We start from the raw sequence: 17623 nt of genomic DNA on the forward strand, positions 1-17623 counted from the left end.
TGTCAGAACCTCACACATTGACTAATCAAGTTGCTGGTGAAATCTGTTAGAGTAGTTTCATCTTAGAGGCCTGAGTCAACTCAGGAATAACCTCCTGACAGTTTACGCTAAAGTGGTAGATAAGATCAGAATATTTTTCATGTGTTCTCTGTTGACATCAATAAAGGCTATATATGCGTAATGCACATATCTTATAGTATCTTGTAATTTTGCCATTTATGTTGAAAGAATGCTCAGATCTCCATTTACTGTGGCACATCTAATTATGAGAAAACCCTTGAAACAACTGCAACCTGCCCTTCTGTCTGCCTCATGAACAAGGTCCCACCAGCAAAATAAAACACATATATAGAGTAGTAATTTCTTATTGTCTTTGGTTCAGAGCAGCTTCTATTTGATCCTGGGAATTGGTTGTGTTTTAAGCACGCACACGCTTGTGTGTGCCATGAAGCTGGCTAGTTACGGTAAGTTGGAGACTGCAGGTGCTGCTGCTGGTAAGTGATGTATATGGGTCACGTTTGAGGTTAGTCTGTTGAGTTTACACTCTAGTCTAGTGGTTGCACGTGTAGACTGCAGACCTGCAGCACTGCAGGATGTCATACTGTATGTATATGTTATTCTACCACCCGGCAGGATAGATGAGACAACAGAAACTGTGTAAGGAGTATGCAGTGTTTATGTTAGAACAGGTCTTTAAAAAAACATAAGAATCATTGATCATTAACAACAAATGTATTCATCAGTTTAGTTTGGTTTGGTTTATTTCGGATCAAGAATGCATAAAAAACCATTACAAATTTACAAATAATACAGTACAAAAAAAAAAAAGTACACAATATGTAAATCGAAAGTAAAAATGATCCAAGGATAGCCCAGTAAAGCAGCTTAAAGTTACAAACTAGAAGCCTGCTTATTTCCACTGGGGTCCTTCAAATATCAAAACCTTAGTATTACACAATTGTACTTTATAAAAGAAAAACAGAAAAAAGAACTGTCTATCGATGACACATAAAATATATGATAGCCTATATACAAATGAAATCTCAGCGAAGGTGTTGCAATTACTCTCTAGTCAACATCTCATTTTATAGATGAGTCTTGAGAGCACGTTTAAAGACATTCACAGTGTATATGCCTTGCACTGAATCAGGTAAATTTTTCCAAAAGTTGATAGCAGTGTTACAAAATGATGTTTGGGTTTGGCTTCCTGCAATAGGTTTCTGAATTGAATATTTGGCAGATCTGGTATTATAGGAATGAATTTCACTTGTTCTTACAACACCCTCCTTGAGATAACCAGGGCTAAGGCCGTTCAAAATGCGATATACGTGACACAATTTAAGTTGCTTCACCCTTAAATCAATCGGTAACCAACCAAGTTTACTAAATACAAAACATAGTAGGAACACTCTACTGAGAGCTGACAGCCATCATCCCAGGCGACTCATCAACAACATTCCCACTGGCCAGTTTCTCAGACTGAAGAGAAACTGCAGCACAGACCAAGAATTCATGGACAAAACAGTTGAGATGAGGAAACGCTTCCTGGACAGGGGCTACGCGGAGACAGTTATCGAGGCAGCCTATCAAAGGGCAGTGCGCACCCCGAGAGCCCGCCTCCTTGAGAAATCCAGGCGCTCTGGCTCTTCCGCACCACGCCTCTGTTTCTCCACGGAGTTCTCTCCAATCGGCGGAGAGATCAAACACACCATCAACAAACACTGGCACGTTCTACAGAGCGACCCTGCACTCAAGTCACTGTGTTTAGAGCCTCCGTTAATCTCTTTCAGGAGATCTCGGTCAATAAGAGACAGACTGGTTCACAGTACCATGACACCCCCCCCTAAGCCTACGTGGTTACCCGCCCCTCCCTCTGGTTTTTACAGATGTGGTCACTGTACACACTGTTCCAACTCCGCCGACACCAAACAATTTTCTCACCCACGGACTGGTAAAAAGTATAAAATCAACTCATTCATAAACTGCAGCACCACACATGTGGTTTATATTCTGAAGTGTCCGTGCGGGATGGTCTATGTCGGACAGACCAAACGGGCATTAAAAGCCCGTATTGCTGAACACAAGGCTGCAATCCGCAACCACAACATGGATTATGCAATAGCGAGACATTATGCTCAGGCCCAGCATGGCTCTGCTGCCACACTGAAATTCTGGGGTATTGAACATGTGTCTCCCTCACAGAGAGGAGGCGACACTGTCAACAAACTGTTAAGAAGAGAAGCATTTTGGATTCACAGCCTAAATACTGTTGAACCAAATGGTCTAAACGAGGAACTAAGCCTCTCTTGTTATTTATAACCTGTACCTTTCCATTGGGAGAAACTGTTATTTGTGCCTATGTATTTCTATTCTATTTCTATTCTATGGCTTATATTATATTGTTATTTATAAATGTGGCTGGCCATTATAGCCTACTTCACTGTGCTGTTTGAGTGCTATTGGCTCACTGGGTTTGGGCACCTCCCATCCTTAGCAGCCAATGACGGACTGCGATGTGTATTGGGGAGGCTTTTTAAAGCAAGTTGTTTTGCTTGTCACCCTGTTTGACTCTGATGAAGACGCAGCAGGCGTCGAAACGTTAGTCATTGAATAAAGCAATTTTCCAGTGAATCGTGTGCTCCAGGATCCTCTTTGGTTTGTCCATTGAACTTTTGTCATGTTCAAATAAATACAAAATATGTATAAATTAGTATAGCTGGTAAAATAAATACGACAGGGTTTTTTTCTTCTAAACATGATGACGTGGAACAGAGTATAGCTGCACAAATACAAGTGAAATAACTGATAAATAGTAACAGACTTTTACGACTCAATGTGAGCCGAACATAGAAACTTCATGTCAAAAAGTAAATCAAAGCTTCAACACAATAAAGCATTAGTTTAGCACTCATAGAGCAACATTCATAACAATATGTTCCTCTGTTGGACACAAGGGAACACGAATGTAAAGGAGTGCACAGTGTATGTGAGACAATGCTCTTTTTCTCCTGAGATGAATAAGGTCACATTGGGTAGGATCTGTGTTAGAGGGGTGAGCAGGTCAATTCCTCTGTCGTTTGGAGGCCAGGTAAGTCTCGATGTAGTTGAAGAACAGTTCCAGCTCGCCCATGGCCTTATAAAGTCCTTTACTCTCCATCTGGACAAACACAACACACAGTTTATTAACATCATCTGTGACAAGACAAGCAGGCACACTGTAGTAGCCTACAAACACAATCTCCTTTGTAATGATGAATTGGCACATATTATAGTGGAGCTACAGTAGGCTATGATACTTGTGTTTGAGATTGTTTTAGATAATGCTGTGAGTTGGGCTTGAACCCTCCACTGTGTGACCTGCTGACACTCACCTGAGTGTAGGTAGATTTGAAGTCATTGATTTCAAAGGGCTTCTGGCAGGCGAAGTCATTTTTCTATATGGAGGAAAAAAATAGATAATAGGTTACTAGTGAAATACAGAGAGGTTACTAGTGAAATACAGAGAGGTTACTATACAGAGAGGTTACTAGTGAAATACAGATAGGTTTAGTGAAATACAGAGAGGTTACCTGGCATCACAACTACACTAGCACATTATGAGGAGCTGCGTGCGCCTTTCCCTTTTTGCAGAACCACCAGTTATGTGCCATTACGCACTCACTGCATTTTAGGAATCACTTGCGCAATGCCATGTCCTGTCCGCACTTTCTCTTCCCCTTTTGGTCGCACATCTAAATAATGACCGTCTTCCGTCGCTCTTCTTCTCATCTCAACCCAACGATCAAATGAACTATTTAGAGATCTAATCATGCAGGGACTCCGCTATGGTTACGCGCTGCGTCGGCGGTGCTGCATGCGCTCCAGAGTGCGCGCTGCGCACAAGTTGTGTGAAGCAATTGAGCTGAGCGAGACAGACACCGGCAAATCAACGCACCGCACCAGAGTAGCAGTAAATAGGTCAAAATGCCAGGATACTCTACTCACACATCTGATGACATCAGCCTTGAGCTCGTCGAAGATCTGCTGTATGGACTCCATGTGAGGCTTGAAGCTCTTGTTGTCGTCCGTCACTCCAGCCATGGCCGTCGGTAAAACCGTCCTCAGGTAGAAGTCAAGTATGCTGTTTATAGCATGGCAGCCGTATGAGCTCTATGAAGGAGAACATAGTTAGTTAGCCTATGTGATGTCCGTATGCGTTTGGTTGGTCTGCATGAATCGATGCTCCTGATGCATGCATCTTCGCACGCATCGCTGAGAGTTGAGATGGGCTTAGTGGGATACTTGGTAACGCTTTAGAATACAGCCCGCAAATAAGCATGTAGTTAGAGTATAACAACGGGGTTTAGGGCTGTAGTTATAGTCTAACTACGGGGTTTAAGGAGTGTAGTTATAGTATATAACAACGGGGTTTAAGGAGTGTAGTTATGGTATAACAACAGGGTTTAAGGAGTGTAGTTAGAGTATAACAACGGGGTTTAAGGAGTCTAGTTAGAGTATAACAACGGGGTTTAAGGAGTCTACACGTAATTAGCCTATAAGTACAAACATTTGTCCCCTGCTTCATAATACAGCCCGCGACCCCGTAGTTAGACTATAAGTACAGATCTTGTTACCCTCTAGTTAAAGTATTTTTTCACTCCTTAAACCCCGTTGTTATACTCTAACTACACTCCTTAAACCCCGTTGTTATACTCTAACTACACTCCTTAAACCCGTTGTTATACTCTAACTACACTCCTTAAACCCCGTTGTTATACCATAACTACACTCCTTAAACCCCGTTGTTATACTCTAACTACACTCCTTAAACCCCGTTGTTATACTCTAACTACACTCCTTAAACCCCGTTGTTATACTCTAACTACACTCCTTAAACCCGTTGTTATACTCTAACTACACTCCTTAAACCCCGTTGTTATACCATAACTACACTCCTTAAACCCCGTTGTTATACTCTAACTACACTCCTTAAACCCCGTTGTTATACCATAACTACACTCCTTAAACCCCGTTGTTATACCATAACTACACTCCTTAAACCCCGTTGTTATACTATAACTACACTCCTTAAACCCCGTAGTTAGACTATAAGTACAGATCTTATAATTCACTCCTTAAACCCCGTAGTTAGACTATAACTACAGCCCTAAACCCCGTTGTTATACTCTAACTACATGCTTATTTGCGGGCTGTATTCTAAAGCGTTACCGGATACTTACTTTGATGTAAGCCTCCACGGTCTCGTCTAGCAGCGCTGTCTCCACGTCATCTTTGGCTTCCTGTGGAGAGGCGAAAACAAAGCTTAATGTAACGTTAAGACGGGGTGAGCAGCCTCAGTGACAGACAGGACTGCAGCAGCACCTGGACACCGCCACAGGGGCGGTGCAGTGTTGGTTTATTTACGTTTGTGTCGTGTAGTATGAGGAAGAAGTTTGTTACTTACGTAGTAATTGGAGAAGTCCTCTCGCAGCTTCCTGAGCCGGACGGGGAAGTCCTCCACGAAGCGGCAGCACTGGCTACTGCACACAGGTGTGGACACAACGTAAAATAAACAAAGCAGCGTGAGGAGGGAGAGGAGCAGAGAGAGGGGCGTCATGCTGGAGTCTGTGGTCCTGACTGGCTGGCTGTGGAGAGGAGAGATGGATCTCTGAGCTGGAGTGAAAAATGCTGCTGATCTTCTTCTGACCTCTGGTGAAAAATCTTCTTGGCAAGACTTAGCCGAGGATACTAGTCTGGTCTCATCGGAGACCATATTTATATCCAACACATGGGGAAGGTTTGGGGGAGGGAAGTTGTACATGTACATGCCACTTGAGTGACATGTACATTACACAGTCCCCGCCCATAAGTTGAGTTGGCACTACTGTGAATCAAAATAGAAGTAAGATTTCATGGTAATGAGTAAGTGTCTCTGCTAGAAAATAATCATGTAGGAAGCCTCTTAATGGTTATGCATTTTCCCCCTTTTATCCACAATAATAATAACAATGTAGCCTAATAAAAACAAAAATGTAATAACAATACAAAGAATAATATAGTTGGATTACCCAGTTATAGTTACACTAAACTGGGCAGTGGCAAAGCAAATAAATAACAATTTGGATCAGGGTGTGATGCAGACCCTGGTCAGAGTGTGGGGAGCAGGGCCTCTGTGCATAGATCATTCTCAGGCTGTACCTATATGATGATGATGATGGTGATGATGATGATGATGATGATCATTATCACTACTACTACTACAACCACCGCTGCTACTAGGCTACTACTACTACTGGGGGATAATGCCATAATGCCTAGATGTATCCTATACCCAATAAACTAGCACAAAAGGGTCACAATATAAATCGATAAGTTGTCGTTTCCATACAAACATTAGCATTTTAAATTGCACAATGTAAATTACATTATATGATGTCATACATATATTGTGAATAACAAAAACAGCTGTGATGTATTTTTCCTCCTCTTTCCTTTGCTGTGAGTTAGTGACCAGTCTGTCTCTGTGCTCTTTCCTTTGCTGTGAGTTAGTGACCAGTCTGTCTCTGTGGTCTTTACTGTGAGTTAGTGACCAGTCTGTCTCTGTGCTCTTTCCTTTGCTGTGAGTTAGTGACCAGTCTGTCTCTGTGCTCTTTCCTTTGCTGTGAGTTAGTGACCAGTCTGTCTCTGTGGTCTTTACTGTGAGTTAGTGACCAGTCTGTCTCTGTGCTCTTTCCTTTGCTGTGAGTTAGTGACCAGTCTGTCTCTGTGCTCTTTCCTTTACTGTGAGTTAGTGACCAGTCTGTCTCTGTGCTCTTTCCTTTGCTGTGAGTTAGTGACCAGTCTGTCTCTGTGCTCTTTCCTTTACTGTGAGTTCAATCATGAGAGACTCGTAATATAATTTTAACAAACTTTATTGAATCAGAATAGACAGTTTGAGTATGGCGTATGACTCCATGATGTGACGCTCCTCTTGCTTATGAGAGAGGGGCGTCAGTGCTGTATGAGATAGGACATCCCCCCTAAGGGGATTTGTTTCCAACAGGAGTCATGACATTGGTGGTGATCTGGGGAGGTGGTGGGATGAAGCTTTTTGCTCTGGAGATGCTGGATGAATGCGTGATGCTGACACAAGGTGAGTGATGACTGCACAAGTGTGATTTAAGCTGTGGTGATGGGGCTTTATATAGTACCAGGAGAAGGGCATTTATGATGTCATAACTGATGTCATTTATGATGTCATAACTGATGTCATTTGGGAGAAGGGCATTTATGATGTCATAACTGATGTCATTTATGATGTCATTTATGATGTCATTTGGGTTATGACAGCATGGGGTGCTCTATTAATGCCTTATTTGGTCTTCCATGATTGAACTACAGTCTGCGACTACACTTCAATCATGAGAGACTCGTAATATAATTTTAACAAACTTTATTGAATCAGAATAGACAGTTTGAGTATGGCGTATGACTCCATGATGTGACGCTCCTCTTGCTTATGAGAGAGGGGCGTCAGTGCTGTATGAGATAGGACATCCCCCAAAGGAATTTAAAGTTATTTCAGGAACTGGGAGAGTGAAAACGGGGGTCATGGAGCTCGCCTGGGGTATGCTTTAGTCAGGTCGTGGGCTGACGGGGGGAGAATTTTTTTAAGGCAAAGCGGGGTTGCAAGGGCGTGGATGTGGATAGCCCGGGCATGGGCGCATTGATGAGGAAAAGGAGAGTTTGATCACCACCAACGAAGTGCTTGTTGCCTCTTTAGTCATGGAAGGAGGGATCTTTGGGCTGATAATATGGTGTCTTGCTCTGGTCGAATGAAAGATGCATAGGCGGATGAGGACCAGCGCCCCAGTTGTTGAAGGGAGGCGGAGGACGCCCCCTGCATGGCTGCTGATGTGGCTGCTCCGATCCTGAAGGAGTGACTGGAATAGTTCTCTGCAGGGATGTTGCATTTCTGGAGTGTGGTCTTGAAGTGAAGGATGAACCAGGATCCTGTCATGTGATGATGGGGAGAGATGAGGAAAAGGGGGCCAAGGGCTGATTGAGGTTTATGCAAATGCCGGAATGATGGGTTATGCAGATTGTCGGACATTGGCTGACTTGTCAGGACGTGGGCTGACTGAAGTTTAAGCAGGATGCAGGGATAATGGGTTGAGCAAGTTGTCAGGATGTGGACTGACTTCTCGGGACGTGGGCTGACAGGTTTAAGCAGAATGCAGAGATAATGGGTTGAGCAAATTGTCAGGACGGGGGCTGACTTGTCAGGACATGGGCTGACTGATGTTTAAGCAGAATGCAGGGATGATGGGTTGTGCAAATTGTCAGGACGTGGGCTGACTGAGGTTAAGCAATGGCGAGGACACTTATGGGGTTATATGCAAATTGCCCGGGCATGGGCACCAAACGGGGATTGGGAGAGAAGACCGCCACCAACGAAATGCATTAATACTTCCTACCAATCATGGAAGGAGGCATCTTTGGGCTGATGATATAGCAGCTTGCTCTGGATGGATGTAGGACGCATGGCTGATGAGGACAGCAGCCCAGTTGTTGAAGGGAGGACCCCCCCCGGGAGGGGACCACCCCCCCCAAAAGAAAAAGGTCAGCGATGACCTGCATTTTTTAAGGTCAGTAATGACCAAGGTCGCAACAACCTGCATGAGCATAGCCAGCAATGGCTTAAAGATGCAATATTTAACCTTTAGCATTATATTATTATGGCATGAAAATGTCTAAAAATGAGTAGACATAATGTTATATTCTTTAGTTGTGCACTTACTTTATCCCAAATTGTATGAGGCAAAGATAGGCTTGATATTTTTCTCATAGTTTTCCTATCTATCCGTTCTATTCCTAATAGATGCACGTTCTGATTTGTGCATTTTGACATTTGGAATATTAAAGGTGGGCTGACCATTGTTAATAAGTACGTTTTCCCCTTGGATTTGACTTTAAGTTGCGTGTCTACAGTATGTCTATTATGGGCCTTTTTCATTTGTTTTGACAGTCGTGTACTGTCACTTCGGGAGAGTTGCACCCGCACCCTCGGCTGAGCTGTTGTACGGTGGACTTAGTTCAGTTGAGGCAGAGACTGGCTGTGGAGACACGCGGTTTTCGTGCCATGACCTTTTTGATTAGTTTTGACGTCCAGCGGGAGGGGGAGCAGTGAATGTGCTGCATCTGTAGAAAGTTTTAAGTCGTCGGCAGACGAGACGATTTCGTCGTAGAAAAATGAGATTCCGTTCCAATTTTCTAAGAGGTGTGCCCAGGGGGTATACTTTTGCTGAAGCCACTGTGCTGTGCCCGGCTATATGCTTTGCTGGAGCCACTGTGCTGTGACCAGGGAGGAGCTCTGCTGAAGCCACTGTGCTGTGACCGGGGATATGCTTTGCTGAAGCCACTGTGCTGTGACCAGGGAGGAGCTCTGCTGAAACCACTGTGCTGTGACCAGGGATATGCTTTGCTGAAGCCACTGTGCTGTGACCGGGGAGGAGCTCTGCTGAAGCCACTGAGCTGTGCCCAGGGATATGCTCTGCTGAGCCACTGCTGTGACCGGGATACAGTGTTGCCAGATGGCAAATGTTGAATTATCGTACCAGAGGGTCAAAATTATCGTTTTTGGAGTGAAATTATCGTACGCCCCCTCCCCAGCGTGCGTGCCTTCGGCGCGCCTATGTCGGGGGGCTTCGCTAATCACAGGCTACTTTTTGGACTTGGCATGATTTTTCAACACTGTGGTCTCAGCCTGCGTTGCAACAACAACAAAACACCCTGCACGTATTAGCTGCAAATATGTTTGTTTGAAGAGATGATTGTATAAACAGATAGAGTGATAGACGTAGGATTCGTCTAAGTGTCACGAAATGATGAGATTCTCGTACGTTTGGGGGATTTGGGGATTATTGATCGTACATCGTACAGAGGTCAAAATTATCGTACAGGTACGATAATTATCGTACGTCTGGCAACGCTGCCGGGATATGCTCTGCTGTAGCCACTGTGCTGTGACCAGGGATGTGCTCTGCTGAATCTACTGCGCCGTGACCGGGGAATGAGCTCTGCTGACCTGACGAGTTATGCATAACGGAAAGCCGGGTGATGCTGCACTGCACATTAAAGCCGTGGTGGACTGGGAGGAGCACCTTTTGTTTATGATCGAGACTGAAGCTTCGTATGCATTTGCAATACCAGAGTAAATCTCGTAGAGGAAGATCGATTCCCTACTGGGAGAAAGTAGGGAACTCATGGTGCCTCTTTTCTGCAACCATTCACCTCTAGAACTTAATTCAAGCATATGCTGAAGCCAGAACCACCCGCAAGCATTTTTCGGTTGAAAAGACGTTTAAATTTGAAAGTGAAAGTTTTTTCACCCGCTATTTGCAGACGTTTATTGAACTTCAGATTTAGACCATATTTCACCAGGATCTTAAATTAAAATATCAGCGCGCACACGGGATTCGAACCCCACTTTCCCACATTCAAGCCAGTCCGCTCTAGCGCTGAGCTATACATTTTCTTATATTTTGAAGGACGGCAACAGCAGAACTGATGATTATCGCCATTTTGCCTGAAGCATGCGACGGGAGACAATAGTGTCGCATCTTGCATTTGCAATGCGCATCTTTGGCAACGCTAGACCAGCCACGCGCATGCGCAGTATAGCATGGAAGGCCGGTGGCTAGCCAGGTAGCTAGCGCGCTACTCAGCATGGCCGGAAAAGTTTACAAGGGTTTATACTTTATCTAAATGACTGGGATTGGATCGATGGATTGGATGCGTAAGAGAGGAACCATGCTATGAAAAAGAAAAGGTTGACTGGAAACTGGGACTAGAGGCATGTTGTTAAAACCCGAATGGACACGGGAGAGGGAAGCGGCCGTATGCCGTATGCCGTATGCTAAGGGATTGGCACCCGGCCTGAAATGAGTGCAGCAGCAATGCCGCAACGTTGACTGAAACCAGGGACTAAATGCATGTTTGATAATACCCGACCGGACGCGGGAGAGGGAAGCGGCCGTATGCAACAGGGCAGAGTTGCTCGGGGATTGGCACCCGGCCTGCAATGAGTGCGGCCGCCGGAAGAGATGCCGGCTGAAAAGGAGGGATACGACCTGAAACCTGGGCAGCAGGGGTTGTATCATTTTTTAGTGGTCTGTACAGACCATTGGTCAGTACCACTAGGGGGTGCTAAAGCGAATGGTCCGGACCAGTTGGTGTGGTCCGTCACTGTCCCACGGACCACTAGTGTGGTCGGTCAGGTGGTCAGTGTGGTCTGTCACGTGGTCCGTCAGTGTTCCTTCTCATTTTAATGCATGGTCAGTCAGCACAGACGCTCTGATCATGGTCCGGACCACTTAGTGTGTGGTCGGTCAGGTGGTCAGTGTGGTCTGTCACGTGGTCCGTCAGTGTTCCTTCTCATTTTAATGCATGGTCAGTCAGCACAGACGCTCTGACCATGGTCCGGACCACTGGTGTGTGGTCGGTCAGATGGTCAGTGTGGTCTGTCATGTGGTCCGTCAGTGTTCCTTCTCATTTTAATGCATGGTCAGTCAGCACAGACGCTCTGACCATGGTCCGGACCACTTAGTGTGTGGTCGGTCAGGTGGTCAGTGTGGTCTGTCACGTGGTCCGTCAGTGTTCCTTCTCATTTTAATGCATGGTCAGTCAGCACAGACGCTCTGACCATGGTCCGGACCACTGGTGTGTGGTCGGTCAGGTGGTCAGTGTGGTCTGTCACGTGGTCCATCAGTGTTCCTTCTCATTTTAATGCATGGTCAGTCAGCACAGACGCTCTGACCATGGTCCGGACCATTTAGTGTGTGGTCGGTCAGGTGGTCAGTGTGGTCTGTCACGTGGTCCGTCAGTGTTCCTTCTCCTCTTAATGCATCGCAGTCAGCGTACAGACGCTCTGACCATGGTCCGGACCATCAGTGTGTGGTCAGTCAGCTGGTCAGTGTGGTCTGTCACGTGGTCCGTCAGCGTTCCTTCTCGTCACAATGCATCAGTCAGCGTACAGATGCTCTGACCATGGTCCGGACCACCAGTGTGTGGTCTGTCACGTAGGCTACGTGATCCGTCAGTGTTCCTTCTCGTCACAATGCATCAGTCAGCGTACAGACGCTCTGACCATGGTCCCGACCACCAGTGTGTGGTCAGTCACGTAGGCTACGTGGTCTGTCAGTGTTCCTTCTCCTCTTAATGCATCAGTCAGCGTACAGACGCTCTGACCACGGTCCGGCCGTGGTCGGCCAGCTGGGCTGTGGTCTGTAGCCTACGTGGTCCGTGTTCCTTCTCGTCTTAATGCATGTCAATGACCATCATTGTTGGGCAGTTTACGTTACTAAGTAACGTTACTAAATTAATAATATCAATATAATAATAATAATGTTGTAATACTATATATAATAATTGTCTAAATAAACAGACATAAGTTTGACTGGTATACGACGTGCGTCCATCTTTATTTGTGACATGGAGTAACTGGGCGTCGCACAGTGATACGTCATCAACAATGGCCGATGGCCTCAATGTAAACATACACTGGATATTACAGTAACCGAGCGTTTTGGGTTCTTTATTGTTTATGGCCGCTTGTTGTTGGGAGCGGCTGCCACTCATTTACTTGGTCAGGGGCGAGAGAGATATTGAACCAACTGTCCACTTCCTCTTCCGGATTTCACAATAAGAGTCCACAATAACATACAGAACAGTCTGTTACAATAATAATAATAATAATAATAATAATAATTAATAAAAATAGTGAATCATCAAATATAATTATATAGATTTGATCGATATAGCCTATTGGAGAATGGGCTCCTCAATATAGGCTGGGTTTCTCATTGGCCCATGCTACACCCTTCCACCAATTTTCATAAAATCAGTAAAACGCGAAACCATAGCATGCTTTACACAGTCGGTAAGAATATTTCAGTGGTAGGCTTCCATCATCTGCCATCATTGTCTATCAGTGTTAGAGGATTTCCCCCGACCATGCTGACCCATTGACCATGCGTGGAGACACCGCCTGAATGGCTCTGGCAAAGACAACATGTTGAAAGGCATGTGAATATAATGTTTATCTGCAAGGCAGGATTTAGATTTAGAGATTTGTTTTTAGATTTCAATCAAGCTTCACAACAGGGTATGTGTGACATGGGCAGACCATCATCTGTGACAGCCTGTCGCTGTCCATCGACGGTGGTGTTGAAATGTTCATCAATCAATGCATATCCTTGCTGTCCTTGGCTGAAACATCTGAAGCGTCACTGTCCGCTTTCTTAGACATCGCCTAAGCCTACTGTATCACTTGGCTCAAATTGTTTATGGATATGACATACCTTTCTAGACATGAGGAGTCTTTGGTTTTTTTTGCCGAAGGTGAGTAGAGCGGGCGGGGGCGGTGGGGAGGAGTGGGGTGGGCCTATCAGACAATTCATAAACGCCTCTGCAATCCTCAATTCTTAATGGATTTCTTATGTTTAAATGGCCCTGTAATCTATGGATTGAGGCAGTAAATTTGGCATGTCAACCATGCTTCTATCACTTAGATCAAAGTCCAGAACTGAAATGCAAGTGTCGGGTCTTACAGTCTATGCCCACTGGTTTACCATAAAGAAAAGTGCCACAGCAAGCTGAGAGAGAAGGTGTAGCCTATACCCGATCGGACTGTTGACTGACTGCAGGTCTAATCTCTGGCTTGTTGCAATAGGAAACTTCTTAATTTAGATTATCTTCCAAGTTATTTAATTTCACGTTCTTGGATGGAAAGAGACATTTAGGCCCGCCAGTGTCTTTCTTTAGGCTTAATTAAACGGGAATAGTAACCTATATGACAAACTCAGTTCTCAAAGTTTGTGATGAGTTCATTCACTACAATAAAATACATTTGTTGGATGATTGGATGATAGCTTTTGTTTTTTGTGTTTTATTGATTAATGTTAATGGGTCTGCAACCCCGAACCGAATTAATTAAATAAGGAGCAGTGTGCAGCTCAAGCGCAGACCACAGTGAATACTTAGATAATTATTTTGAAATCTAAAAATGATTTAAAATTAAGATTTCGTTTGCTATAAATTATGCAATAATATGTGATATAGGCCTATTTAAGAAATGATATAGGCTACATCTGTCTTTTTACAATAGGCTACATTTTGACTGGGTAAATATTCTATAAGGCCGGAATTCTGCATGTTGCCATTGGCCGACCAGAAAAATTCTTCTAGCGGAATGCCTGGCATTTTATTTAAATTTGTCTATTGCATTGAGTTTGAATGAAAGCTTTTATTTTGAAAAAATGTTTGACTGTATAAGAAACAATATGTTAATTGGGATTTATTATAGCCACTAATTTGCATATGTCTGTTGGAACTTATAACCACCGGTACGAATGGTGTGAACGAATAATCATCCTGTGTCAGCGCTTTGAGCCTTGGAAAGGCGCTATATAAATCCAATGATTATTATTATTATTATAACAACACTGATTCAACCTGGAACAAAATTCATGCATCATTCGGAATCCAAATCACTTTTATTGCCACAATATGCAAGATTTGTGTCCGTATGCAGCGTGTAGGTCATGTCAACATTCAGAGACACAGTAGGAAAGACAAACAACATTGCAAGTGGAGTCCAAGATATACACAAGTGGAGGAGTGTTTATTAGGCATAAATTCAGAGTTAAATGGGCTGGTAATTTTTATGAATTTACAGTGAGTTAAATCAGCATTAAAATAAGTATGAGTTACAGTCTAAGCAGTGCACAATGTAGTTGGCAAGAGCAATCCAGTTCTGGTAAGACGAGCACCCACAATACCTGGGTGTGTGGGAACTTTTTAGAGTGACATGAGTGTTTTACATGAAAACCTGTGGGAAGCGACTGCATGTCAGAGGAAAAGCGGACACTTTAAAAAGCCTGAAATGGTTAAAATGGACCTGGGAATATTCTGTGATATAGATGTTTTTTTAAAACCTCAATGGAAGACAATCTGCTTGTTGGTTAGAAAGGGGGGGGGGAAGGGGGAGGAAAAGGAAGAAAAATTGGGAGGACACAGGTTCGAATCCAGCTGTGGACTTACTTGAATTTTGTCCAATGTCATTCAGTTATTGCCTTGGTGCTCTGAAATGATGTCAATGTGCTGAAACTCAAATCTAATTAAACTATAATGTGATTTTGATCAACTTTTAATGCACCATCACATTAGGCTACTTGTGTAAAATGGAAGAGACAGGTTTACAATCCCACCTCAAGCATGTTAGTAAATATGCAATGCATGGTTTTAAAATTGGGTCTTTATTATTGTAATAGGGAAAGAAAGTATGCACTTTAAATATTTTGTTTTTTTAGGCTCAAAAGCGGGTAATGCCCTAAAGACAAGTTGAAAGTAATGATTGAATGAGTGATAACTGATTTGAGCACTTTATTGGTCATTCAGTCAAGTATAAAACGTATTGGCTATAATGTATTATGTAGTAGATTTAAATATCATGGTATTATCAAAGACACGAAGAGAGAATACATTTCAAATAAATTAATCATTTACAAAAACAAAATGATTAGACAATGTGCAATCTAAATCAAATAAAGAACACAGTGGACAATGAATAATAATAAACAGCAATCAAAAGAAGAAAAGAGACAGAGAGGGTCCTTTGAATGAGAGTTCACTTGTCTGACCCCAGAGTGTCCAATCACAGCTAGAGAGCAGGAGCTGACACAACCAAATGGCAGCATCAAAAAGGGTCAGTGTGAGCGTAACTTTGTGTAGATCAGTGTTGAGTGTGTGTGGTGTGTGTAACTTTGTGTAGATCAGTGTCGAGTGTGTGTGGTGTGCAAAAAGCTGGCATCTGTATGCTGCCGTCATGCTGGCCTCAGCAGCTCCTGGGTCCAGGTCTTGATGATGGTGGGTTGTGTTGGAGGCGAGCAGGCTCTGCAGACACCACACTGACACTTCACCACTGTAGGGAAAACACAAACATGGGACACATCAGACTGATAGATACACGTTGTAGATGATAGATGAAAAGAGACATAGTTAACATGGATTAAACAGGATGAATCACATTTTTTATGTAGATCCTGGACCTGTTTTAATGCCAGGTGTACAGGACAATGACTTAACTTGATCAAAGGACATAGCCTGATCAAAATAACACCAATATTTCTAAGATTAGACCATACAGTTAAACACTGAGCAACCTTGGAAATGATTTTGTCTGAAGCAATAGTAATGACTTGAGTCTTGTCTGTGTGAGGTTGTATAAAATGTTTTTAACACAATCTGGACAGGAGACACAATCAGGTACTCACTGTCAAGAGTCGTGCATGCTGGTCCACGCTCGCTGTAGCAGGTGGGATGTGTGCCCGTGTAGACAGGATGTGGTTGTGCTGGTGGATGACGAGCAGGAGCTCCTTCAGATACTCCAATGCCTGGGACACACTGTCTGAGTGTAGGCGCTCACCTTGAGAAAGATACACAGAGGGAAAAATAAGTCCCAGTGAAATTAAATATGACTATTTCACCTTGTTGGCCAAGGAGGCATGAGTGGGTGAAGGTGAGGTCATACCTGAAGCCCTGCTTGGAGTAGAGGGTCACCTTGCTCCATCTTGCTGGGATACTTCAGTAATCCCTGAGCTGTGCAGATACCTGGCTGTGGCAGTCTGAAACACACAATGCACATACGGTAACTTAACTGGACTCGCATACATGTACCATCACATACTGTACCTGATGTTACAGTGTATTGTGTTAGGGTCATGTTGTTAACTTGAACATGGATAAGCCATATAATCTTACCTTATGAAGGTCATGCCATCTCTCTTTTTTTGGGCAAGGAGCAGGTATGTTTCCCTCACTGGATGGCCATACCAGACGCCCCAGTAGAGAGCCACTCAGTGTCACCTGCCATAGCCTTGTTGTTTCGTAATGACATCTGAAATAATGTACAGTAGACTAAATTATACTTACAGCAATAAACAAACATACATTAGATACTAAAAACATACAAACAGAAACACAGGCATAGACAGGCATTTACTGTTTATATCAGTACCTGCTGTTACTTTTATCTGTGTATGAGTTTCTCATTATGCAGATGACTGATAACAAGGTTTACTATTTCTTATTTAGCTGTTAACGTTAACGTGAACTTGGGTTCAGATAGCGAAAACACAGCCACAGCTAACGCTAGTTAGCTTCTCGTTACGTTATGCTGTGATATTTACGTCAAAGACCGCGATCAAAAATATGCGCAAATATCAACGACGTGGACGTGAAATATGTGTATTAAAACATGAAAAGGGTCGGCAGTTGCTTACCTGTAACGTTGTGTAGGGATAATAATAAGAGCTAATGGCTAGCTATCCGTTAGCCAAACAAACCACACACTGGGGTACTTCCGTGGTGAAGAAGAAGAGGGCGGTGACCTCTCGGCGGTCGGATTCGCTGGGATTGGCTGAATGAAAGATTGGATTCGCCTTCTGATTGGATGGCTTTGTGAAAGATTCACTTGGTCATTTGATAGGCTTCTGAATTATTAGGCTCGCCATGTGGTTGGTTCTTGAAAGATTGGGCTCGGCATGTGGTTGGCTTTAGAAAGATTGACTTCGCCCTGTGATTCGTCGACTTGTGGTCCGGACCA

At 43.7% G+C, this 17623-nt stretch overlaps 1 protein-coding gene and 1 long non-coding RNA gene across 2 annotated transcripts; both read right to left on the bottom strand.

Moving 5' to 3' along the window:
• Positions 1-3061: 3061 nt before the first annotated feature.
• On the bottom strand, positions 3062-5596 carry LOC310799376 (interleukin-10-like; the record flags this gene model as incomplete). Its single annotated transcript, XM_083661965.1, has 5 exons — positions 3062-3157; positions 3372-3434; positions 3985-4149; positions 5220-5279; positions 5444-5596. 5 exons carry the CDS (start codon positions 5594-5596, stop codon positions 3062-3064), a joined length of 537 nt encoding a protein of 178 aa, XP_083518091.1.
• A 9958-nt stretch (positions 5597-15554) lies between these two features.
• Positions 15555-17385, bottom strand: LOC310799162. Its single transcript, XR_014553804.1, has 5 exons — positions 17301-17385; positions 16780-16915; positions 16550-16643; positions 16293-16444; positions 15555-15940 (listed from the first exon to the last, which is right to left on the bottom strand). It is a non-coding gene; the product is annotated as an uncharacterized lncRNA (long non-coding RNA).
• Between the last annotated feature and the right edge of the window lie 238 nt (positions 17386-17623).

The sequence above is a fragment of the Poromitra crassiceps genome (assembly GCF_964638095.1).
Source record: "Poromitra crassiceps genome assembly, chromosome: 27".
In the NCBI taxonomy this organism is placed as follows: domain Eukaryota; kingdom Metazoa; phylum Chordata; class Actinopteri; order Beryciformes; family Melamphaidae; genus Poromitra; species Poromitra crassiceps.